Here is a 26,420-nt window from a genome sequence, read left to right as displayed (position 1 = left end):
TTTTTTTTTTTTTTAAATGGTCGGGACAGGGTTCTTCTCACTATGTTCCTAGGCTGGTCTTGAACTCCTGGGCTCAAGCCCTCCTCTTGCTCTTGGCCTCCCAGATTGCTGAGATTACAGGCATGAGCCCCTGCATCTGGCCCTGATACATTTTTCTTTTTGACGCTATTGTAAATGTGATTGCTTTTTTAATTTCCTTATAGGAGATAAACAGTTGTTCATTGTTAGGGTATAGAAGCACAGCTGATTTCCTATATGTCAATTTTGTATCCTGCAGCTTTGCTGAATTTGTCAAGTAGTTTTAGTTATTGTATGCATGTATGGAATCTTTAGAGTTTTCTATTTATAAGACCATGTCATCTGTGAACAGAGATAATTTTACTTCTTCCTTCCCGAATTGGATGCCTTTTCTTTCTTTTTCTTGTATAATTGTTCTGGCAAGGACTTCCAGTACTGTGTTGAACAAAAGTGCCAGTTGTGGTGACTCATGCCTGTAATCCCAGCACTTTGGGAGGCTGAAGTGGGCAGATCATTTGAGGCCAGCAGTTTGAGACCAACCTGGCAAACATGGCAAAACCCTGTCTCTACTAAAAATACAAAAAATTAGCCGGGCATGGTGGTGCATGCCTGTAGTCCCAGCTACTCAGGAGGCTGAGGTGGGAGAATTGCTTGAACCAGGGAGGCAGAGGTTGCAGTGAGCCAAGATTGCACCACTGCACTTCCAGCCTGGGCAAGACCCTATCTCAAATAAACTGACAGGCAGACAGGCAGATAGATAAATCACAACTACTATTAAGTTGTTTGGCCTGAACTAATTAACAAACAGAACTGCTAGTTATTTCTTTCTATTAAGCCTGTAGGCACTAAAGAAATTGCCGAACACAGGCAGGAGTAGTGGCTCATACCTATAATCCCAGCACTTTGGGAGATTGAGACAGGCAGACTGCCTGAGTGCAGGAGTTCAAGACCAGCCTGGGCAACACAGCAAAACCCTGTCTCTACTAAATAAACAAAAAATCAGACAAGCATAGTGATGTGCATCTATAACCTTAGCTGCTCGGGAGGCTGAGGCATGAAAATCACTTGAGTCTGGGAGGCAGAGGTGGCAGGGAGCCAAGATCATGCCACTTCACTCCAGCCTGGGTGATAGAGTGAGACCCTGTCTCAAAAAAAAAAAAAAAAAAAAAAAAAAAAAAAAAAAAAAAAAAATTACTGAACACTCAAAGAACTTCTAGCTTAATCTGTTTTACTGGTAAACTAACACAATACAGTTCCAAAATTCCTAGTCCAAATTTGGATTTTGTAAATGGCATTTTGTTTTTCCTATAGACAAGTGTTTAATTATCTTTTACACTACTAAGCAGTGCTTTTCTGAAATAGTAGACTACATTTGTGTCCAGTACTGCTAGAGCACTGTGGCCAAAAACTTCAGGTCTTAAGACTTTCAAAGGTTTTAGTTAAAATTATATAGCACATATAGATATATATTTCCTTCAGTATAGGTTCCCCAATGAATGCTACAAGTAAAATTCTTACTCTGGGAGAAGTGGCTCATGCCTCTAATCCTAGCACTTTGGAAGGCTGTGGCGGGCAGATCACTTGAGGCCAGGAGTTTGAGACCAGCCTGGCCAACATGGTGAAAACCTGTCTCTACTAAAAGAAATATAAAAATTAGCCGGGCATGGTGGTGCACACCTATAATCCCAGCAACTCAGGAGGCTGAGGCAGGAGAATTGCTTGAACCCAGGAGGCAGAGGTTGCAGTGATCCAAGTTTGTGCCACTGTACTCCACCCTGAGTGACAGACCAAGACTCTAAAAAAAAAAAAAAAAAAATCCATATCTTGAATTATATTTTCCTAATATTGTAAGATTGAAACTAGGTCTTTCAAGAAAATTTCTGAACTCTAAATATAATTCATTCATTTCAATACAACAAAATATTTCAAAGTTATTTTAATAAAAGTGAGGTTCTAAGGAAAGAAGTAAGTATATCACTATTAAAATTACAGAGATTCTCATATGAGATCTAGCCATTGTGATATGGAGATAACAAAATCTTCATGATTTCATGAGAAGTAAGTCTTTGAGCTGCATCAACCGTTTTGATCTTGCACCCATCATAGTTTTTTTTTGGAGACAGAGTCTTGCTCTGACGCCAGGTGCCAGGCTGGAGTGCAGTGGCGGGATCTCAGCTCACTGCAGCCTCCGCCTCCTGGGTTCAAGCAATTCTTCTGTCTCAACCTCCCAAGTAGCTGGGACTGCAGGTGCACACCACCATGCTCAGCTAATTATGTATTTTTTAGTAGAGATGGGGTTTCACCATGTTGGCCAGGATGATCTCGATCTCTTGACTTCGTGATCCACCCGCCTCGGCCTCCCAAAGTACTGGGATTACAGGCATGAGCCACTGCGCCTGGCCACACAGCATAACTTTTAACATTCTTTTAATAGTCCTGTTTTCATTGCACTTAATATCTTGTGGTAGAATGCATTTTTTTTTTCCCCAAAATACTCACTACCTCTCCCTGAACCCATTTCTACACTCTATGTGGTGTACCCTCCTCTCTGCCACAAACCCCTGGGAAGCAAGTTGGAAGAGCAGCTCGCACGTGGGACATCAGAAAAGAAGCTTTCAGGGCCTTGTGTAGTTCTGCTTTCACTCTTATTTCCTCTCCTTTGAGAATGGCATGTCCCAAATGGAGCTGCTCTTTCAACCCCAAAACCAGAAAGATGAAAACATGTGAAGCACAGTCACAGGTGATCCACAGCCAGTAGTAACAGGAGTAAGAACAATACCCTTTTTATGTAAGATAGTGAAGTTTTGGGGTGGTTACCACAGCATTAACTTAGCAAAAGCTGAATAATACTATCTCTTTGTAGATATCTTTGGTACCAAGACCAAAAAACAAAAATAAAAACACTAGAGAAAGCCTGTGCTCATATCTCCCCTAAGTTTTCCGTCCTTCCTTCACCACTGAAGCCTGGGACATTCAAAACCTCAGCTTACCTTTCTAACTTTTCCTAATTGAGTGAAAAAAATTATTTTTGAAAACTAAAACATATGTCATTAATGCCACTTATATCAAAAATACTATGCTGTTTATGGACTATATACACACACATATATACATGTGTGTATGTATTTGGTTTCAATTGACCTTATGATAGTTTCTCTTAAAAACTGTTAAGACAAAGTATTAAGATTTAACAGAGTTGAGAGGTAAGTACACAGGCAATCATATCATTCTTCATATTTTACTTTTCTTCATACTTTGTTTAAAATATCTTATGTTAAAGCTAGGTGTAGTGGCAGGAGCCTGTAGTCCCAGCTACTCTGGAGGCTAGGGCAGGAGGATTGCTTAAGCCCAGGAGTTCAGTGTTGTAGTGTGCTATTATTGTGTCTGTGAATAGCCACTGCACTTCAGCTTAGGCAACACAGCAAGACTGTCTTTCATGCATGCATTCATTCATAAGTAAGTGAAAAGATTTATAAGAGAATCCTGTGAACAATGGTGTACCAGCAAACTGGCCAACTAAATTGGCCAATTTATTTAGAAGACATAAATAAATCCCTAGAAACACACATGTATCTAGATTGAATCATAAAGAAACAGAAAATCTGAAGAGACCTGTAACTAGAAAGGAGACTGCATCAATAATAATCCAAACCTCCCAACAGAGCAGAGCCCAGGACGACTGCATGATTGGTGGATTCTATCAAACATTTAAAGAATTAACACCAGGCCGGGCGTGGTGGCTCAAGCCTGTAATCCCAGCACTTTGGGAGGCCGAGGAGGGTGGATCACGAGGTCGAGAGATCGAGACCTTCCTGGTCAACATGGTGAAACCCCGTCTCTACTAAAAATACAAAAAATTAGCTGCGCATGGTGGCACGTGCCTGTAATTCTAGCTACTCAGGAGGCTGAGGCAGGAGAATTGCCTGAACCCAGGAGGCGGAGGTTGCGGTGAGCCGAGATCGCGCCATTGCACTCCAGCCTGGGTAACAAGAGCGAAACTCCGTCTCAAAAAAAAAAAAAAAAAAAAAAAGAATTAACACCAATCCTTCTCAAGCTCTTCCAAAAAACTGAAGAGAAGAAAACATTTCCAGACTTATTTTATGAAGCCAGCATTACTCTGATACCAAAGCCAGACAAAGACAAAGAAAACTACAGGCCAATGTCCCTGATAAACAGGCAAAAATCCTCAACAAAATACTGGCAAATAAAATTCAACACTACGTTAAATGGGTCATACTTCATGACCAAGGAGGATTTATCCCTGGTATACAAGGATGGTTCAACAAATGAAAATCACTCAGTGTGATATGATACGTCACATTAACAAAACTCATACAGTCAACTAACTTATTGCAGAAAAGGCATTTGCTAAAATGCAACACCCTTTATGATAGAAATAACAAACTAAAGATAGAAGAAAACTGCTCAACATAATAAAGTCTTATATGAAAAGGCCACAGCTGTCATCATATTCAATGGTAAATGACTGAAAGCCTTTCTTCTAAGATGAGGAATCCACTTTTGGCACATCGTGTGTGTGTGTGTGTGTGTGTGTGTGTGTGTGTGTGTGTGTATGTGTGTGTGTGTGGTGTACTGCGACCTCTGCCTCCCGGGTTCAAGTGATTCTCCTGCCTCAGCTTCCCAAGTAGCTGGTATTACAGGTGTGAGCCACTGCACCCAGCCTGGCCTACATCTTTTTATTTATTTATTTATTTATTTTTTTTTTGAGACGGAGTTTCGCTCTTGTTACCCAGGCTGGAGTGCAATGGCGCGATCCCGGCTCACTGCAACCTCCGCCTCCTGGGTTCAGGCGATTCTCCTGCCTCAGCCTCCTGAGTAGCTGGGATTACAGGCACGCACCACCATGCCCAGCTAATTTTTTTGTATTTTTAGTAGAGACGGGGTTTCACCATGTTGACCAGGATGGTCTCGATCTCTCGACCTCGTGATCCACCCGTCTCGGCCTCCCAAAGTGCTGGGATTATAGGCGTGAGCCACTGCGCCCGGCCCTGGCCTACATCTTAATATTAGTTTTAGTGTATTATAGTAGTAATAGTTTTCCAAGTGTCTGTGTGTTTCTTTAAACAATTTTTTTTTGAGATGAAATCTTGCTCTGTTGTCCAGGCTGGAGTGCAGTGGCCCAATCTCAGTTTAATGCAGCCCCTGCCTCCCAGGTTCAAGCGATTCTCCTGCCTCAGCCTCCTGAGTAGCTGGGATCATAGGTGCACACCACCGCACCCAACTGATTTTTGTATTTTTAGTATAGACGGGGTTTCACCATGTTGGCCAGGCTGGTCTCAAACTCCTGACCTCATGATCTGCCTGCCTCAGCCTCCCAAACCTTAAACAAGGTTGAGTAGCAGTGGTACCTTGAGTAGCAGTGATACCTTGGGGTCCATCAGTGCACAGTTTGGGAACCATGGGGATAAGCAAATCTTGTTCAAACTTGTTCGTTTTCTTTCTTTGAGGATAAGGGAATTCAAATATCTGTTACTTGTGCACCCAGGCAAAAAGTAGGCACAGGGATGGGAGTTATGATATCAGAATTCTGAAGACAGGTTGTTGCCGGGCATTGATGGAGGCCAGCTGCATACACAGCCAGGTGCATCAGAGTCAGCCATCTGAGTAGATTTCTACCTTTCTCATTGCTTCCCTTACATGTAGTAACCCCTTTCTTACTGAAACCTTGCAAGCTGTGTGCCTGTGTGCCAGACTAGGCCTTTCTCTGTTGCTGCTTTGGCCTCTGGGTAATTAGCAGGTTATCTCCACCTGGCTCCCTATCACTTACACAGCCCCATGAGCATGAGCTCACAGCTATGGCTTAGCATTAGTCTGCCAGATTGAGTTTCACAGGAGCTCTTACAAGCATAGATCCCTCCTTCTTCTCTCCCTCTATCCCTTGGCATTGCTTCCAGCTGAACCCTTGCTTTCCTGATTACTTTTTAACCTTTCAGGATTTACTCATGGAGTCTTTTAAAACAAAGAGGCAACTGGGGATCTCCTGGTATAAAGATTGTGAATTTGAAGAAGTTGTCATGCTATCACCTAGTCTTCATTTGTTCTTTTGCATTTGTGCCTTCCTCTCAGCATTTACAGGAGTAGATAGAATAACATTGTGATTGACTGTGTGGCTAGGCTACCTCATCTTCCACGTGTTTCTCAAAGATGATGGTCCACATAGAATGCTGTGAGTTGTAGGTCCTAGTGGAGGTGAGGAAAGATGTGCTGCAGACTCAGGACATACATAGACTTTCCCTCTTTTTACCTTGGGCTCAGGGAGTTGAGTGATGGTTAAATATTGGTGTTAATAATATTAAGTTTACAGGAAAATGACTTCAGTTGTCTTATCTAGCTGGAGATCTGGAATTTGTCCAGGGAAGACTTTCTAGACTCTGACAAGTCTGTTTGCAGGTCCTATCCGAGACTGAGATAACATTTACAGAACACAGTCCATGGCTGTTCATGTCCTCATGCTGGTAGAGGGAGGAACCAGAGGTGTTAAGGAAGCCAGCAGAGATTACATAATCTGAGAGAGGTGTTTAGAATTATGAGGTTGCTAAGTTTACTTCTTTGGATACCTTTATTTAGCTGCTTCCCTTTGGAGATTAACCAGTACAGGAAAAATTTTAGAACTTGGCAATGTGTATGTTTAAAAAAATTCCCCGATATACTTCAGCAGGGAATGAATGCTTCAGCAACTCTGTTTACTTGCTGAATTGAAACAAAAGAAAAATAGCATTTATTCATTCACATTCTGATATTTGATGGCTGTGTTGGTTATTCTGCTGTTAAGGAATTTGATTGTCAGACTTGTGAATGGACGCGTTTCCAGGCACCAGCACTGATTATTGAAGTACTGTTAAGCTATTGTAGCATTTTGAGTGGTGGAGGTTTTGTTTTTGTTTTTTTGGGGTTTTGTTTGTTTGTTTGTTTTTAGGATGTAGATGAACTGAAGAATCAGATGTATAGATGCTAAAAACATATGTTATTGTATTTAAAGATACTAAATGGAAATACCTACATAAAAATGTATAGAGAGAGCTCATAGCAGCACACTAAACGGTGTATCATGAGGAATTACACTTGGCTATAAACCACAGCGTCCTAACTGTAGTGTGGTTGAAAGAGTTTTTTGGCATGAAGAAAAGTCATGATAAACAGTGTTTCCTTGGTTTCTGTGGCTCAAGGAAGTTACGTGTCTTCAGTTCTTTAGGCCATTTCTTTGTTGTTCAAAGGTATTTTCTGAAGCTCCAGCAAGCATACTTACATTTTGAGCAGAAGAATGAATAGAAGACTTCTTTCTGCTTATATCTCACTGACCAAGAAAGATATATGGCTATCCTTGGCTGTAAGGGAGTCTGGGATATGCCACAATTAACTGGGCATATTATTACCACTAAATAAAATTTAAGTTCTTTTTTAGTAAAACATAAAGACTGAATGGATATTTGGAAAGCAACTAACATCTTCACTACAGAAGTGTTTTATCTTTCATTTTACTTTGAAATAAGTCATCTCTCTTAGGGCCCAGTGTTACCTCTGATGGGTTTTAGGATATGTTGTAAATTGAATTGAAAGTGATTTAAGGATATTCTATTTCTGAATTTATGAAAAGTGAGGAAAGAGGAAAGAAACCAAATACTACAAAATGTGGACATCAGATAAGTCACATGCTTTGAGAGTTTGCACAATGTGTTTTCCCTCTTCATAAAGTCAGAGCTCTTTGGGATTGCTTACAGCATTCATGACTTTTGTACACATTCCAGTCATCTTTGCTGTTGAACTTCCTGTTCTTTTACCCAGCATATTTTTTCTTTCACATAGTAATGAATAGCAGAATGTGAGTAGATGGAACAGTTTTGCTGACCTGTGGACTTTTCCTGTTGTTGTAAATAACTTTTTTCCAGGTTATTGTAATTCTTAGTCCTCAATATGCATATGAATGTCAGGAGTTTTTTAGATAATAAATGTGATTTTTTTGGCTTTATATGTATTTTTAACAAGATCATTTCTTTTTTTTTTTTTTTTTTTTTTTTTTTTTGAGACGGAGTTTCACTCTTGTTACCCAGGCTGGAGTGCAATGGCGCGATCTCGGCTCACCGCAACCTCCACCTCCTGGGTTCAGGCAATTCTCCTGCCTCAGCCTCCTGAGTAGCTGGGATTACAGGCACGCGCCACCACGCCCAGCTAATTTTTTGTATTTTTAGTAGAGACGGGGTTTCACCATGTTGACCAGGATGGTCTCGATCTCTTGACCTTGTGATCCGCCCACCTCGGCCTCCCAAAGTGCTGGGATTACAGGCTTGAGCCACCGCGCCCGGCCAAGATCATTTCTTACTAAGGTAGTGGAGTGATCATTTGGCTCTTTCTAGAATTTTCTCTAAATATAACTAATGTGTCAAATAAAACAAAAACAGTCCTACCACTGTTTCTTTCCTTTTTCAATAAATTATGATTGCAGGCAGTGTCAGCCTACTGTGTCACCTCACAGCGAAACAGCACCAATTCCAGTTCCTACTCAAATAAGGAATTACCAACGCATAGAGCAGAATCTTACATCTACTGCCAGCTCAGGCACAAATGTACATGGTTCTCCAAGGTAAGTTAGTAGCTCCTTTCTTACTTAATTATTTTTCTTTTCTTTAAAAAAAAAATGTAACCCCAGCACTTTGGGAGGCTAAAGTGGGTGCATCATGAGGTCAGGAGTTCAAGACCATCCTGGCTAACACAGTGAAACCCTGTCTCTACTAAAAATACAAAAAAAAATAGCCGGACATGGTGGCATGTGCCTGTAGTCCCAGCTACTCTGGAGGCCGAGGCAGGAGAATTGCTTGAACCTGGGAGGTGGAGGTTGCAGTGTGCTGGGATTTTGCCACTGCACTCCAGCCTGGGTGACAGAGCAAGAAAAAATTATTATAATAAAAAAATACATATTCTTAATGGAAAATCTGTTACTTTCCATGGCATACTTAGCCTCTTACATGTGTGTATAACAGAAATGCACAAAATTGAATAATAAAGTTTTATAGTCGGTCAATTTAAGTGCTATTTAAGCTTAGCTTGGAAATATATATATGTATATATCTTATATGTAAAGTACATATGTGTATAAATATATGTACACTTAGGTAATTACTTTTAAGAACTAAAGAAGCACTTAAATGAAATCTCACCAGTTGTAGCAGATTATTGACATATTGTTTACTTTTTCTTCATCTTGAGACCTTACTAAGATTGTATTAAAGGAATAACAAAGGTACACGTCCTGGTTGGGTGCGGTAGCTCACGCCTGTAATCCCAGCACTTTGGAACGCCAGGGCAGGTGGATCACAAGGTCAAGAGATTGAGACCATCCTGGCCAACCTGATGAAACCCTGTCTCTATTAAAAATCTGAAAATTAGCTGGATGTGGTGGTGCATGCCTGTAGTCCCAGCTATTTGGGAGGCTGAGGCAGGAGAATTCCTTGTACCCGGGAGGCGGAGGTTGCAGTGACCTGAGATCTCAAAAAAAAAAAAAAAAGTACAAGTCAACAAAGACAAGGGGAAATAAGAGTAGATTATTCTTTTTTTTTTTTTTTTTTTTTTTTTTCCCCTTTTTTTTCTGTGCTTTAGAGATGGGGTCTCGCTACATTGACCAAGCTGGTCTTGAACTCCTGGCCTCAAGTGATCCATCTCAGCCTTCCAAAGTACTGGGATTACAGACGTGAGCCACCACGCCCGGCCAAGTATAGTTTATTCTTATTCTATTCAGTGAGAGAGAGAGAGAGTTCAGTTAATTTCTGAAAAACAGAAGGGGATAGAAGAATGGTACTTAATTTAGCATGGCAGAAGTAAGTGTGCATATAATCAGGGATTCTGACAAAATGAGAATCACTGAGCCCCACAGTACCCTCAGAGAGACCTAAATCTCAGAGAACTCACTAGAGTAGAGGGAGAAAATAGCACTTTGACTTCTGGTAACTAATTCTACATATATGTATAGTCATAGACATACTCTACATATACAGGCCTTTCCTATGAATGAATGAATGAAATTGCATTTACACAGAGTTGTTAACTGTTAGAATACCAAAGGATGAAAAATAAGCCAAGTGCCCACCAGTAATGAACTAATTTATTATGATCTATCTCTGATAATGGAATACTACACATCTTCCATTCCACAAAGAGTGAAGGAGCTCCCTCTGTACCAAGGTGAAAAGATTTCCAAGTTATATTATAAAATGAAAAAAATAAGGTGATTAACAGTATATTATATAGTGGTTCTCAAAATACAGTCTGTGGATCATTTCAGAGGGTCCATGAGGTCCAAAACTATTTTCGTAATAAAAATTAGGACATTATTTGCTTTTTTCATTGCATTGATCTATAACTGGTAGTACAAAAAGCAAAGATGGGCAAAGCTATTGGTACCTTTGCTTGAATCAGGGTGGTGGTACCCAAACTGTGCTATTAGTCTTTGTGTTCTTTTCAAACACACACTTGCGGTACAAAGGAATGTCCTTAATGAGACAGTAAAAATTATTATTTTTCCTTGAAAATCTCAATCCTTGAATGGGATATAAACATAAACCACTTTTGCTGCGTATTAGAGTAGTTATCTTAGGAGAAGTACTTGTATGACTGTTCTAGTTGCAAGTTGAACTAGCTGCTTTGTCGTAGACTACCCTTTTTACTTTAAAAAATGGCTGACAAACTGATTATTGGGTATCAAACAGCCATTTTGTCAAAAATTATGTCTTTCCACTTTGAAGAAAACAAGTCATGATAAATGTCAATGATAAAAGTTGAGCTTTTAAGCAAAAATTATAATGTTGGAAAAATTCAGTGGTGAATACAAGTTTGACAGCTTCTGTTATACCTTGACAGTGCTTCTTTTAAAATTGAGGGTGATCCTCAGGTAGGGTATGTCTGACAGGAGAAAAAAAAATTGAGGGTGATATTTTGATATGATTGTGACTTTTTGATATTGTTTAATGTATCAGCATTGGAATATCTGCATAACTCAGTGAACCAATGTATTCCAAATTACTAAGTAGTTTTAAAAAATCACGTCCAGGTAAAAGTTTCATTCAAAGTGCAGGATGCTTTGCAAAAGAATGGAATTTGACATAATGGAGCATGAGTTCATTAATCTGGTTTCAGATCCACATTGCAACCAACCTTTTAGAAATGACCACTTGCTGTCTTTTGGTGTAGTATCAAAGAAGTGTGTTGCAGTTAACCTGAAAAGGCTATCAAAATATTCCTTCCTTTTACCGTTCACATCTGTGGAAGGCTGGATCGTCTTCATACACTTCACTCAAAATAACATATCTTACAACAAATTGAATGCAGAAGCAATTACGTACGAGAACCCAAATGTCTTCTGTGAGCCATTAGAGATTTATAAATAAGTAAAATAATGCCTTGCTTCTCACTAATTTATTTTGTTTTGGAAAATATGCTTATTTTTCATAATCTTTTGTGGAATAAGCTTATTAATGAGTTAATCTTAAAATTTCTCAGCTTAATTGCGAATGCAGTAAATATCAATAGATATAAGTTACATAAACCGAGCTCTCTGGGGTTTTGAGTAATTTTTAAGAGTATAAAGGGGACCTCAGACCAAAAAGATCCAAAAATGATTGGTGTGCAGTGTATCACCCTTGGTGTTAAAACGTGGTGAGAATAAGAATATATATTTAGTTTGTTTTGTTTATGCATTAAGGAACTCTGGGAGGATACACTGTAAATTAAGAATTATGGTAACCTTTTGAATAGAATTGAGGAAGTGTTGGGAATTAGGCAGGTAGAATAGAAAAATGAGAGGGATACCTCACTCTGTCTAATTTTATGCATCTTATAATTGTTCCATGTGACTGTATTACATATTTTTTGAAAACTACTCCATGGTATATTGTTAGGAAGTTTCAGAAAATGCGTGACTAAAGAGAGAGTTCTAGAACGTTTCATAAAGGGAATAATTTACTTTTCAGATCTGCAGTGGTACGAAGGTCCAACACCAGCCCCATGGGCTTCCTCAGGCTGGGATCCTGCTCCCCGGTGCCAGCAGACACAGCACAGACAGTTGGACGAAGACTCTCTACTGGATCTTCTAGGCCTTACTCACCTTCCCCTTTGGGTAAGGAGAGTTTAGAAACAATTTTCAACCTTTTTTTTCACTGTAATAAATCTGACATGAGACATTCTCTTTTAGGAACGTTGGCTCATGATGGCAGTGATTCTTAGCTACTTAAAGGCTGTACCCCATCCCTCCATTTTTACCCCAATCTCAGCTGCCTCTTTTCTTTATTTTTGTCTTTTTCTTTCTTTATTTGAGACAAAGTCTCATTCTGTCGCCTAGACTGGAGTGCAGGGCCATGATCTCGGCTTGCTGCAGCCTCTGCCTCCCAGGTTCAAAGGATCTTTCCATCTCAGCCTCCCAAGTAGCTGGAACTACAGGTGCATGCCACCACACCCAGCTAATTTTTTAAATTTTTGTGGAGACAGAGTTTCACTATGTTGCTTAGGCTGGGCTTGAGTTCCTGAGCTCAAGCAATCCACTTGCCTTGGCCTTCCAAAGTGCTGGGATTATAGGCATGAGCCACTGCGCCCAGCCCCAACTTCTTTTTGAGAGTCTCTGTATAAATCTCTTAGGATCTCTACTGGAAATACAATAATATAGGTGTACCTTATGTATAAAAAGCATCTCCTTTGGAATTGGGCTCTAAATGCAAAGTCAGAAATCCTTGGCTAAAGTGTAACATGCCTTTTCTACTTAACACTCATACTTGTAAGGATTACTGTATAGCAGCTCTGGGTCACAATGACCAGAAACCTTCTAGTCCCAGGAGGCATGTGGTGGCAACTTCATTACAGATCTTCTCACTTCCCCTGGTATTGTAATAAGGAGAATGCCAATACAAACAAAACGCCAGCAACAACAAAAACGCTACCTAAAGGAAAAACAAACCATGTACCATATCTTCAGTGAAACCAAGAGACAAAAATAAAAGCTCAGACTCCAGAAATACATGTAAGAGAGCCAAAGCCACTGAGACTGCAGCAGCTGTGTGAGAGGCAGCATTGAGGTGGTAGGAAAGAACAGGTGGTACAGACAGGGCCTGGGGGTGGCAGATCTCAAAACTGCAAAAAAATAACTGAGAGGAGAGGGCCCCATCTTCAGTCAGAGCTGCTGAAGTAAGACTAAGATGGAATAGGAAGTAGTCTCCAGAGACAGAAAGAGAAGGGCTTTCATCAGGAGCCCTATTTAAAACAAGACAAAACACACAATGATAGTGTTAAAAAAAGAAAAAAGTTTAAATTGCCACATTACCGGTTGTTACAGTTTCAGAGCTGTTTTTAGATGAAAAATCTTTGAATAAAATTTTGGCCCTTTCTCACCCCTGCAGCAACCCCTGAGGTACTTCAAGGTCTCCAAAGACAAAGTCCAAATCTCATCCTTGCACGCAAGGATAAAGCCCTTCCTAAGGATCTGATCTCTGCCCGCTGCCTGATCCCTTGGAATGAGTCCTCCTGATACAGACATACATATGTTTCTCATCTGCTTAAACTCCTTGAAGGCTGGGCGTGGTGGCTAATGCCTATAATCCCAGCACTTTGGGAGGCCGAGGCGGGTGCATCACGAGGTCAGGAGTTTGAGACCAGCCTGGCCAAGATGGTGAAACCCCATCTCTTTTTAAAAATAAAAATTAAAAATTAAAAAAAAATTAGAAAATTAAACTCCCTAAAGCCTTCCTCAGCTCTCTCTCTGTGTTAGTTTTGGTTCTCAGAGAAATGGATCCATAGAACATATAGATATGCAAGAGAGTAACTTGGGGAAAACTCCCTTGAAGGATGAAGGGGAGGAGCAGGAGGAAGTGGGGAGGGGCCTCGGACAAAGACATAGGTCCAACACCTGGAAAAGGAGGGCAGGAAAGAGGAAGAACAAGCCAGGAGGAGTCTCAGATGGTGGTGTCGTTCTAAGAAGGTGTCAGCCAGACTGAAGGAGTAGTGCCAACCACTGGGTTGTCTTCTGAGAGGAATTCCCTGACTACCTTCAACAAGCCTGAATGACTGCCCCACCATAGGCAGTCAGTGGCTGGTTGCAGCCCTGGGGAAACCTGGTCTTGGCACCAGTGTGGTAGAGGGACTGCAGTGGGGGTTGTCAGTTAGCTGTGCCCTGCAGCTCCACAAGCCTGGACACTTTGTACAAACGCTTTGTATTTGTCTGTCTTGGGGCCACACCTCTGAGGAGCATTTGTTTGTTTCTGTGGCTTCCCCCACACCCTTTGTTCTTGTTTCAAGGCAGATTATATGATACTTTTTATATTAGTGTGCAGCACCCAGCAGATTGGTCATCCAGTAAATGTTGGTTGAACTAAACCTTTGCTACTTAAAATTTTCTAATCAGTAATTTGTGTGATTTGTGCATGTGTTCCCCGTTGCTGTCTTTTATTGGTTTTGAATCATTTTTTTCTTCCTTTATCTTTTTTTTTTTTTTTTTTTTTTTTTTTAGTTGGTACCATTCCTGAGCAATTCAGTCAGTGCTGCTGTGGGCATCCTCAGGGCCATGACTCCAGGAGTAGAAACTCCTCAGGTAGGAGAATGTATTTGGTATATTAATAATTAAAATTGTATTATAAATGGATTTGAGTTGTGTTTTTCTAGCCTTTTCAAAGAACAGAATTGATATGAAATATCTCCTGTGCTATCCTGATTTTTAGAATCTTGGTCTAATGTGATTTAACATGTCATGTAGCTAATCTAATACCTCCTTTTGGATATGAGATTCCTTAATGAAAGTAAGTCTTAGGAATTAAATAACTTAGTTAAGTTTTCACATAGATAATGAAAATTATTTATGAAATGACATTTCATTACTTTAATATTGCTTATTAATACCATTTTTGGTAAGAGCCATGAGTCAGCATCGGATAAAATAATATAAATTTTTAAAAATTATATAATATATATATGCCTGAAAAGATATGTATAAGTCACGATTTTATAAGTCAAATTCTATTGTATGGATATTTGAGGAGTTGCTGAGTTAAAGGACTCCTGTGTTACTTAGAAGAGCACTCTTTAATGAAGCTTAAATAATTTTCTTCAGACCATAAGATTTTAACTAAAATTTATTTTTACAAAGGGCAGAAAAATTAAATATCAGGTTTGGAATGAGATGAAGCCAGTAGTAGTCAATAGCAAAGCTTCTATTGGTTTCTGTTTTTAGAAGAATGATGGTTAGGTCACTAAGAATATTTGCATGCCTTTAATGTTTTTCTTGATAGTTTGGCTTCTAAGAAACTCCAAAGAGTGTGCAATTGGAGTCAAGGATTAGTGGACCTTGGGTTGGCAACAACAGTGTTTGTAGTGGGGAAAAGGGGACCTTATCTCCTAGGCTCTTGATGTGGTGTCCCCTGAAGAGGCAGGGATATCTGTGGGCAAGCGCTGTCTTTGTGAGAATATGGGTGCTTTAGGTTTTAAGTGTGTAATTTAATGGACAAAGTACAGAGAAGCCAAATGCTTGTTATTTTTACACAAAGTAAAATCTAGGAAAGGTCTATTATCTTTTCATCTTCTTTCCTACACATTATATATGTTTTTTTTTTTTTTTTTTTTTTTTTTTTTGGTATAGGGAGTTATTTTGGATTAGTTTGAAGTTTCTTTTAGTTGCTATGTGAGAAAAGAGAATAATTATATTTATTTACCGAAGTATGTATTATTCGTATAGAGTAAAAATCATTCTGTTCAATGGAGGTTTTTGTTGTATTCATTAATTTCATTAATGATATTGTTCTCTTTGACGCTAACCAGACCTTGTGTTAATCTGAGTTATTTGATAGCTACTGATTAAAAACAGCTAATAACCCATAATCATTAAATTCTATCTCCTGAGAATATGAACAATGGACTTGTTTTGCAAAGGATGACAGAAAAATAGTCTCTTACCAAGTAAATAACTTTTAGAATATCTTATACAAAATAAGATATTTATCAGAATTCTCATTTAAAAATTGTCTTCTTAATTTTTAAGTTTTTGCACTGCACTTCTTCACTTTGGGTTAATGTTACATTTGTTTTCTTGTTAGGTTCTCCAGTGCCACAAGCTCAGTCACCACAGTCTCTCTTATTGGGTGCTAGACTGCAGAGCGCCCCCACCCTCACTGACATCTATCAGAACAAGCAGAAGCTCAGAAAACAGCACTCTGACCCTGTGTGCCCATCCCATGCTGGGGCCGGATACAGCTACTCACCTCAGCCCAGTCGGCCTGGCAGCCTTGGAACTTCTCCCACCAAGCACATGGGGTCCTCTCCACGGAGTTCTGACTGGTTCTTTAAAACTCCTTTGCCAACAATCATTGGTTCTCCAACTAAGGTGTGTTTATTAAACACTTTCGTAGGTCAGGAACTGGTATAGTATTTATGGTAAGGATTCATGATAAGAATAGCTATAAGTTATTTTATTTTATTTTATTTTTTGAGACAGAGTCTTGCTCTGTCCTCCAGGCTGGAGAGCAGTGGCACAATCTCAGCTCACTACAACCCCACCTCCCAGGTTCAAATGATTCTGGTACCTCAGCCTCCTTAATAGCTGGGATTACAGGCATGTGCCACCATGCCCCGCTAATTTTTTTTTATATTTTAGTAGAGACAGGATTTCACCATGTTGGCCAGACTGGTCTTGAACTCCTGGCCTTGAGTGATCCGCCTGCCTCAACCCCCCAAAATGCTGCGATTACAGGCGTGAGCCACCACGCCCGCCCAAGAATAGCTGTAATTTAATGACCACTTCCCTGGCACACTTATGTGTGCCAAAGCATACTTGTAGAATGCTTTTTGTGTATGATCCCATTTGATCCTGAAAAAAGGAAATTGAGGCTTAGAGAGTTTAAATGAACTGTACAAGGTCATACAAGCTGCAAGTAGGGCTGCCAGTGTTTGAATCCAGGTTTGACTGACTCCAGAGTCTATACTCCTGACTACTGGGTCACACAAGCCTGCCAGTACTGAATAACTCATGCATCATATTAACTAGCTTACATATATTTGTCTCTTTAGACCACAGCTCCTTTCAAAATCCCTAAAACACAAGCATCTTCCAACCTGTTAGCCCTGGTTACTCATCATGGGCCTACAGAAGAACAATCCAAAGATGGGAATGAGCCACGGGAATGTGTCCATTGCCTCTTAGTGCAAGGAAGTGAGAGGCAGCGGGCCGAGCAGCAGAGCAAGGCAGTGTTTGGCAGGTAAAATACTGTTTCCATTCTAGCCTTAAACATGAAAACTGTAATAGTAAAACAGATATATGAGACTGCATTAGAGTAGTGGCTGAGTCATGCCGTATCGTTTTTAATATAGAATCTTAGAAAACCACAGATGCTTCCTGTAACTGTGTAATACTTAGTTCTTCCTGAACTTCTTGAATATTCTATTTCTCTCCTTTATTTTTATTATCGAAGTTTAGTCTCTATTCTGAATTGTTTGCTATCTATTTACTGTTTCCTCATTCTCTGACTTCCTAGTAATCCTTCTAGTTTTTAAAAAAGTATTCCAGCGAGGAACAAAAAAAAAAGTGTACTTTTCCTTTATTAAAAACATAACCATTCTTTTTAGATCTGTCAGTACTGGAAAGTTATCAGATCAACAAGGAAAGACTCCTATAGGTGGACACCAGGGCAGCACGGACAGTTTAAATACAGAACGACCAATGGATATAGGTAAGAAAAATGTTTCTTTTTAGGCAGGTAATTTGCTAGCATATGCATTAGTTTCTTACTGCTTGCTTTCTTTCTTGTAACAAATCCCCACATGTTTGGTGGCATAAAACAACACAAATGTATTATTTTACAGTTCTGGACATCATCTCTATCCTCTCAACTTCCATCTTAGTAGCCCATTCAAAGCAGGGGCTTATTCAGTATCTTGATGAGCAGCAGCCTATGAGTTGTTAACAGAAGGACTTTTTTTTTTTTTTTTTTAATTTTATTTCTCATTTTCTTTATCATTGGAGGGAAGGGAAAGCAAGCAAGCAGAGGTGGGGGTATTGTTACACTATTTAAGGAAGGGCTGAATACAAAGACAATGAGTCTTTCATAGTCTCAACAATTCCACAATGAGTAACTGTGGATTATGTCATGTATAATTTACATTGGATCAAAAAAATGGGTTCCCCTCTGTGTGTATCAATTTAATTCAAACCTTATCTTCAAAATACAAAGATGAATACTACAAGATAAACTCTAACTGCAATAGGTATTTTCTAAGTAGAAGACCAAACACCAAAGGGAATCCCTCTTTCCAACGTCTTTTGATATGACAAGATTTTGCCAGAGTGGAACTTAAATAAGCATTCTCATGGCCAAGTAAGAAACTACAGTTGTTGTGGGTATTACCCTACAATTACCATATGTATTACATATTAAATTAAACTCAGCATTAAATATGCTTGCATAATTATGCTGTTAATGATGATAGCAGTGATGATACTGGTGGAAAAAGCCTGTCTTTAGCCCAAGAAAAGTCAGGGAGAAAAACCTTAACAAGCAGAAAGCAGACACAGAGTTCGGCATTTTTTGACTAGGAAAGAGAATTTTAAGCATAGAAATATAAAAAGAAAAGTACTCCCTTATTTCCCTTGTGTGGAAATAATATGATACATTTATTAGATACACTAGGACAAGAACAGAACTAAGTACTCCAACTCTACTGCAACATTACAAAAAATCATCCCTTCACCACAGTGTAAGTAAGATTTAAGGACAACCTGCCCAAGGATGCACGTGATATAAAACACAGCAAGATTGCTGCTGACCTGTCAAGTACTTCCAGTCTCTACCCAGGTCCTACTGAAATACTGGTGGTCCCAATTAGTTTTATTGAAATAAATCTTTAAAGAAAAAGATAAAGCATTTAAAAAGACAAATCAAAATGCTTCAGGAACCACATATCCAACACAAACTTTATCCTCAAATGAGTTATGTCTGCCTCACAGTAATAAACTTGTATTTCACTCAAATTAGAGCAAAAATCTTCTATACATTCAGTATCTTTCCTGCCCAATAATTCAAAGAAAAAAAATCCAAAGTGATTAATAAAGAAAAATATAAGAATTAACAGACCCTTTAAATTTGTTTTAAATATTTTTAAAGTTAAAAAGTGTTTAAAGTTTGTAATTCCTAGTAGGAAAAAATTATCTGAATGAATACCCTAATGGCAAACCACTGTAAAATGCTTCAGCTGCATTTGGGGGAGAGGAGTAAGGATTATCTTCAAAGTACCCCAGCTCTCTTGATGAGAAGGTCAGAGGTACACTGGTTTGTATTATTGTGACATCCATAAGGTGATCTAGGTTGCTTTTCCTTCAGCAAAGGCTTTATTTATCAGAAGGGCATTATGCTTGACCTCCAAATTTGGCTGACAATTTGCTGATAAGATTCATAACCTTTGGGTTGCTCTGGTATTTTGACATATTTGCTGGGTTCTGAGCCACATCCTGGAAGGCCACCGTAACTTCTGGATCCTGCATGGCTGCAAGAACCTCTGGATCACTAAGAATTTCATTGAGTCCTGGCATTCCGGCCATTCCAGGCATGCCCCCTCCCATTCCAGGCATTCCTCCGGGAAAACCACCAGGTATTCCCCGAGGAAAGCCATCTGGAAAAGAGCCATACCGAGCTCCTGACTGTCGTCTGGTTTCTTCCTCCCTCTGGGCTCTCTCATGCTCCTCTCGAACCTTCTTAACTCTTTCTATTCTTTCTTTGATCTCTCGCTCTTCACGTTTTCGCTCATACTTTCTCCGATGTTCTGCAATTTTCTGTGCCCTAGGTTGAACTTCTTTCAGCATTGCACTCGCATCTTCATCATAATCCAGTTTACAGGCAAGGGCAAGATCATGGGCTGCTTCTTCCCAGTGGCCTAGAAGTCTGTGTGCTTTCCCTCGCCACTTGTAAGGCTGAGCTGAATCAGGATTTATTTCAATGGCTCTGTCACAGTCTCGGATGGCAGCATTTGGCTTCTGTAATTTCACGAAGACACTGGCCCTCTTGGCATACAAAATGGCCAAGCGAGGATTCAGCTTGATGGCATCTGTGAATAAGTCAATGGCTTTCTGCAATTCACCGTCATTTAGGGCTTCAATAGCAGACACTTTCTTATCATTTGCCTGATCTATCATCTCCTCTGTTATCTCTGTATTTTCATCTCGCATTTCTTGAGGGGTGTCAGTGTCTGGTTCAATCACACCTTCATTATCAATTTCTAGATCACTTTCCTCACTTGACGGTTCATCTGCCTTTAAGTCTTCCTCTACCTTCTTACTATCAGGTTTTTCTTCCTTGGTATTTTCTTCTGATTTAGCTTTCTGAGTAGCAGGTGGTTATTTTACCTCCCATACTCTCCACCCACTCCCTCAGGAAGCGCATTTCCTCTGTGTGCAGAAGGCTTGGATCCTGCTTACACATCTTCACAAAGGCCCGAAGCTCGTTCACTTTGCGGGGGTCCATGGTTGGGAGGTGGTGGGCGAAGCTAAGGGTCTGTGGCCCACTTCCAGGCCAAGGCACTGGCTCGGTGTGACCGTGCAGAAGGGGCAGCAGAAGGACTTTTGACCAAGATTTTTTTTGTTATCAGTAGGATAATACTGGTCAAAATTAGCCTAAACCTACATGTACTCCTGTGCATTTACTTTTATAGTAACTAGATTTTATAAAGACCCATAGGTCACTGAGACCCCTGAACCTTTCACAGTTGTTCCAGAGACTATATGTTCATAACCACCCATAGCTAGATTTCTTAAACTGTGTGTCAAAAAACAAAATGCAGATTCTAGACTCTAATTCCATATTCTAGACTTGCTTAAATTTTCTGGGGGTTGTTTTTAGGAATCAGTATGTGCAGATGATTATTGTGGGCACTCAAATTTGAGAATCACTGTTGTAATCTTTCTTTTTTTTTTCCTCTATGATTTTTTAATTCTCCCTATGAGCATCCAAAGGAGGAAATATCTGAGCCAGCATCATGGTTTCTAATCCAAAGAGAATACTATAGGATTTAATATTTCACTGTAGTCTCTTCTTCCCTGCATAGTTTCTAAAGATAAGTCTGATGTAATTCTTACCTTTGTTCTCTATAGGTGAGGTATGTTTTTTTATTTGGCTTCTTTCAAGATTTTCTCTTTGTCTTTGATTCTCCAAAGTTTTAATATGATATGCTTAGGTGTAGATTTTTTCATATTCATTCTGCGTGGTGTTTTGTGTTTCCTAGGTCCATAGTTTGGTTCTGTCATTAATTTTGGAAGTTTTTCAGCCATTACTACTTCGAATGTTTCTTCTGTTTCTTTCTCTCCTTCTCCTGGTATGCCCATTAAGTGTATGTTTCACTCTTGTAGTTGGCCCATTGTTCTTAAGAGTCTCCTATTCTACTGACTGAGCTAGCCAGGCACTGGCTCCACTGGTCTTAGATAATCCGTTCTTTTTTTTTTCTTCTTTTCGTTCTTCTTTCTGTTAGCTTTTTAGTTCAGGAAGTTTCAGGAAGATACTGATGTTTCTTCAGTCTCACTGATTTTTTTCTTGGTAAAGTCCAGTCTACCGATGAGCCCGTCAAAGGCATTCTTCATTTCTGTTACTGTGATTTTGAATTTTAGCATTTGTTTTTGGCTCTTTCTTTCTGAGTTTTTATCTTTCTGTCTTTATTACCTGTCTGTTCTTGCATGTTGTCCACTTTTTCCATTTGAGCCCTTAGTATATTAATCATCATTATTTAAATTCCCATTGTCATATTAAATAATTCCAGTATCTCTGCCATATGTAGGTCTGGTTCGGATGTTCGACTTGCTCTCTCTTTTCAAACTGTATTTTTGTCTTTTAGCATGCCTTTTAATTGAGGCTGGATATAATGTATTTTGTTTAAAAACTGAGTTAAATAAGCCGGGCGCGGTGGCTCAAGCCTGTAATCCCAGCACTTTGGGAGGCTGAGGCGGGCAGATTACGAGGTCGAGAGATCGAGACCATCCTGGTCAACATGGTGAAACCCCATCTCTACTAAAAATAAAAAACATTAGCTGGGCATGGAGGTATGTGCCTGTAATCCCAGCTACTCAGGAGGCTGAGGCAGGAGAATTGCTTGAACCCAGGAGGCGGAGGTTGCGGTGAGCCGAGATCGTGCCATTGCACTCCAGCATGGGTAACGAGCGAAACTCCGTCTCAAAAAAAAAAAAAACTGAGTTAAATAGACCTTTATTATGAGGTGTTTTTTGTTGTTGTTGTTTTAATCTGGCTGTGAGTTAAGCTTTATTTAGTGTTTGCTGTAGCTGTATGTATCAGAGGCTAAAATTTTCTCTGGTATCCTTGTTTTGGTTTATCCTGTTGTTTTTGGGTTTCCCTGTGTACTCCTTAAATTGCATTTGGATCTTGCCTAACTCTGTATTTTCTACCAGTAGTTTCATAATTCTAATTTTATAAGTGCAAGATGTGGGGCTCTTACACTTAACGTCTGTGGTACAGTTTGATTTAATTCATATGGATGATGTGGTGAAGGGATCCAGCTCTATTCTTTTGGATGGGCTATTCAGTGGTCCCAGCACCATTGAAGACTATACTTTCCCTGTCGTGTTGTTTTACTAGCCTTGTCAAAAATCGGTTGACCATCAATATGGTTAGGTTTTGTGTCCCCACCCAAATCTCATCTTGAATTGTAATTTCCATAATTTCCATGTGTCAAGGGAGAGACCAGGTGGAGGGAATTGAATCATGGGTGCAGTTTCCCCTGTGGTGTTCTCGTGATAGTGAGTTCTTACGAGAGATGATGGTTTTATAAGGGGCTCTTCCCCACTTCGCTTAGCACTTCTCCTTCCTGCTTCCTTGACAAGAAACTGCCTTGCTCCTGCTTTGCCTTCTGCCATAATTGTAAGTTTCCTGAGCCTCCGCAGCCATGCTTAATTGTGAGTCAAACCTCTTTCCTTTATAAATTTCCCAGTCTTGGGCAGTTCTTTATAGCAATATGAAAACAAACTAATAGAACCATAAATATGTTTATTTCTGGACTCTTAACTATTTCATTGATCTATATGTCAGTTTATGCTGATACGCCTAGATTATTATAGCCATGTCTTAAGTTTTGAAATCAGGACACATGAGTTTTTCTTTTCTATTTCTTTTCAAGATTGTTTTGGTTATTATGGGTGCCTTGAATTTCCATATGAATTTTAGCATTATCTTGTCAGTTTCTGTAGAGAGACTGGCTGGGTTTTTTTGGAGATTGCATTAAATCTGTAGATCAATTTAGTGAGTATTGAAATCTGTCTCAGTCCATTTCGTGCTGCTATAACAGAATATCTGAGACTGTGTAATTTATAATGAACAGAAATTTACTTTTTTACCATTCTGGAGGCTGCAAGTCCAAGATCAAGGCACTTGATCTGGTGAGGGTCTTCCTGCTGCGTCATCACATAGTGGAAGGCAGAAGGGCAGGAGAGGGCTTGCCCTTTAACCTCAAGCTCTTTCATAATGGCATTAATCCATTCATGACGGCTTTGGGGTCTTGTTTCCTTTTCTCTTAGTTTGTCTGGCAAAGTTTGTCAATTTTATTTATCTTTTCAATAAACCAACCTTTCATTTCCTTGATCTTTTGTATTATTTTCTTGGTTTCAGTTTTGTTTAATTGTTCTCTGATCTTTATTATTTCTTTTTTTCCAGTAATTTTAGGCCTGGTTTGCTCTTGCTTTTCTAGTTCTTTAGGATGCATTGTTAGGTTACTTGAAGATTTCTTCTTTTTTGATGTATAGGCACTTACAGCTATAAATTTCGCTCTTAGTACTGCTTTCATTGTAATCCCATAGGTTTTGGTATGTTGTGTTTCCATTATCATTTACTTCAAGAAACAATTTCCTTCTTAATTTCTTCATTGACTCACTGGTCATTCAGGAGCATATTGTTTAATTTTCATATATTTGTATAGTTTCCAAAATACCTTGTTAGTAATTTCTAATTTTATTTCATGGTGGTCAGAGAAGGCCTGATGCTATTTCAATTTTTTTAATTTCTTTTTTTCGGAAACAGGGTGTTGATTTCTTTTTTTTTGAAACAGGGTGTTGCTGGAGTGCAGTGGCATGATCATAGTGCACTGCAATCTCCACCTCCCAGATTCAAGTGATTCTTTTGCCTCAGTTTCCCTTGTAGCTGGGATTACAGGTGTGTACCACCAGGCTTGGCTAATTTTTTTTTCTTTTTAGATGGAGTTTATCTCTGTTGCCTAGGCTGAAGTACAGTTGTGCACTCTTTGGCTCACTGCAACCTCCTCCTCCTGGGTTCAAGTGATTCTCCTTCCTCAGCCTCTCAAGTAGCTAGGACCACAGGCATGCGTCACCACACCTGGCTAGTTTTTGTATTTTTAGTAGATACGGGGTTTCACCATGTTGATCAGGCTGGTCTGGAACTCCTGACCTCATGTGATTCGCCTGCCTTGGACTCCCAAAGTGCTGGGATTACAGGTGTGAGCCCCCGCACCCACCTCATTTTTGTAATTTTAGTAGAGACAGGGTTTTGCCATGTTGGCCAGGCTGGTGTCGAACTCTCGGCCTCAAGTGATCTGCCTGCCTCGGCCTCCCATAGTGCTGTGACTATAGGCATGAGCCACTATACCCAGCCATTGTTGTTGTTTTTAATGTTTTATGACTTGTTTTGTGACCTAACATATGGTCTATCCTTGAGAATGATCTATGTGCTGAGAACAATGTATATTCTGCAGCCATTGGGTGAAATTTTCTGTAAATATAAATTAGGTTTTATAGTGCAGATTAAGCCTGATGTTTCTTTGTTGATTTTCTGTCTGGATGATCTGTCCAAGGGTAAAAGTGGGTCGCTGAAGTTTCCTGCTGTTATTGTATTGGGGTCTGTCTCTGTTTTTAGTTCTAATAATATTTGCTTTTTATATCTGTGTGCTCCAGTGTTGGGTACATATATATCTACAGTTGTCATATCCTTCTGCTGAATTGACCCCTTTATCATTACATAATGACTTCTGTCTCTTTTTATGATTTTTGTCTTGAAATCTATTTTATCTGATGTAAGCATAGCTATTCCTGCTCTTTTTAAGTTTCCATTGCATGGAATATCTTTTCCATCACTTTATTATCAGTTTCCATCACTTTATTATCAGTCTGTGTGTTTCCCTATAGGTGAAGTATGTTTCTTATAGGCATCAGATAGGTGGGGCTTGTTTTTTTAATCCATTCAACTGCTCAGTGTCTTTTAACTCTCTATTGAGGAGTTTAGTTTGCTTATATTCAATGTTTTTATTGGTAAGTAAGTACTTAATCCTGCCATTTTGCTATTTGTTTTCTGGTCTTCTTTTCCTTTATTCCCTCTCTGCCTCCTCCTTGCTTTTAGTGAAGGTGATTTTCTCTGGTGGCATAATTGATTTTCTTGCTTTCTATTTTTTGTGTGTCTCATGTATGTTTTTTTATTTGAGGTTACCATGAAGCTTGAAAATATCCACTATTTTATTTTATTTTTTTGTTTTTGAGATGGAGTTTTGCTCTTGTCACCCAGGCTGGAGTGCAATGGTGTGATGATCTTGGCTCACTATAACCTCTGCCTCCTGAGTTCAAGCGATTCTCCTGCCTTACCCTCCCGAGTAGCTGGTATTACGGGAGCCTGCCACCACATCCGGCTAATTTTTGTATTTTTAGTAGAGATGGGGTCTTACCACATTGGCCAGGCTAGTCTTGAACTCCTCCTGACCTCAGGTGATAAGACTGTCTTGGCCTCCCACAGTGCTGGGATTACAGGCATGAGCCACCATGCCAGGTCCTGTCCATTATTGTAAAGTGATGAAAACACTGATTACATAAACAAGCAATAAGAAAACTAAAAATACTCTTTTTTCTCCTTGCTTCTTAACTTTCTGTTGTTTCCTTTATGTGTTTTTATATTGTTTATGTTTTGAAATGTTGGTGTAGTTATGATTTTTGATTGGGTCATTAATCTTTCTGCTAAGGGCCAATAACCCTTAGATTTGTCATTTTGTGGCTATTTTTTAGATGTTGTAGGCTTGCTTCATTTTTAAAATTTTTTTCTTTTGTTTCCTTCGCATTTTTAAATAGCCTATTTTCTTTTTCTTTTTTTTTTTTTTTTGAGACGGAGTTTCGCTCTTGTTGCCCAGGCTGGAGTGCAATGGCGCGATCTCGGCTCACCGCAACCTCCGCCTCCTGGGTTCAGGCAATTCTCCTGCCTCAGCCTCCTGAGTAGCTGGGATTACAGGCACGTGCCACCATGCCCAGCTAATTTTTTGCACCTTTAGTAGAGACGGGGTTTCACCATGTTGACCAGGATGGTCTCGATCTCTCAACCTCGTGATCCACCCGCCTCGGCCTCCCAAAGTGCTGGGATTACAGGCTTGAGCCACCGCGCCCGGCCTAAATA

The 26,420-nt window shown here is 39.6% G+C and overlaps 1 protein-coding gene and 1 pseudogene across 7 annotated transcripts in view; one reads left to right on the top strand and one right to left on the bottom strand.

The window, feature by feature from the left end:
- The window catches only part of ULK2 (unc-51 like autophagy activating kinase 2), a 117,370-nt gene that overhangs the window by 73,060 nt on the left and 17,890 nt on the right, over nt 1-26,420 (top strand). For 6 of the 7 annotated variants that reach the window (XM_039476022.2, XM_074388276.1, XM_074388279.1 and 3 more), the window contains 6 exons: nt 8,480-8,617; nt 11,997-12,142; nt 14,519-14,599; nt 16,095-16,381; nt 17,065-17,252; nt 17,620-17,723. In XM_039476022.2, the coding sequence (XP_039331956.1) occupies nt 8,480-8,617; nt 11,997-12,142; nt 14,519-14,599; nt 16,095-16,381; nt 17,065-17,252; nt 17,620-17,723 (944 nt within the window). The remainder of the gene's footprint in view (nt 1-8,479; nt 8,618-11,996; nt 12,143-14,518; nt 14,600-16,094; nt 16,382-17,064; nt 17,253-17,619; nt 17,724-26,420) is intronic. The other variant, XM_039476023.2, reaches the window with a different exon arrangement.
- Nucleotides 19,360-20,507, bottom strand: LOC120360090 (hsc70-interacting protein pseudogene; annotated as a pseudogene).

This window comes from Saimiri boliviensis, chromosome 17 (genome assembly GCF_048565385.1).
Source record: "Saimiri boliviensis isolate mSaiBol1 chromosome 17, mSaiBol1.pri, whole genome shotgun sequence".
Taxonomy (NCBI): domain Eukaryota; kingdom Metazoa; phylum Chordata; class Mammalia; order Primates; family Cebidae; genus Saimiri; species Saimiri boliviensis.
Note: the sequence above shows the minus strand (reverse complement) of the source record. Positions and strands in the feature narration are given on the sequence as shown.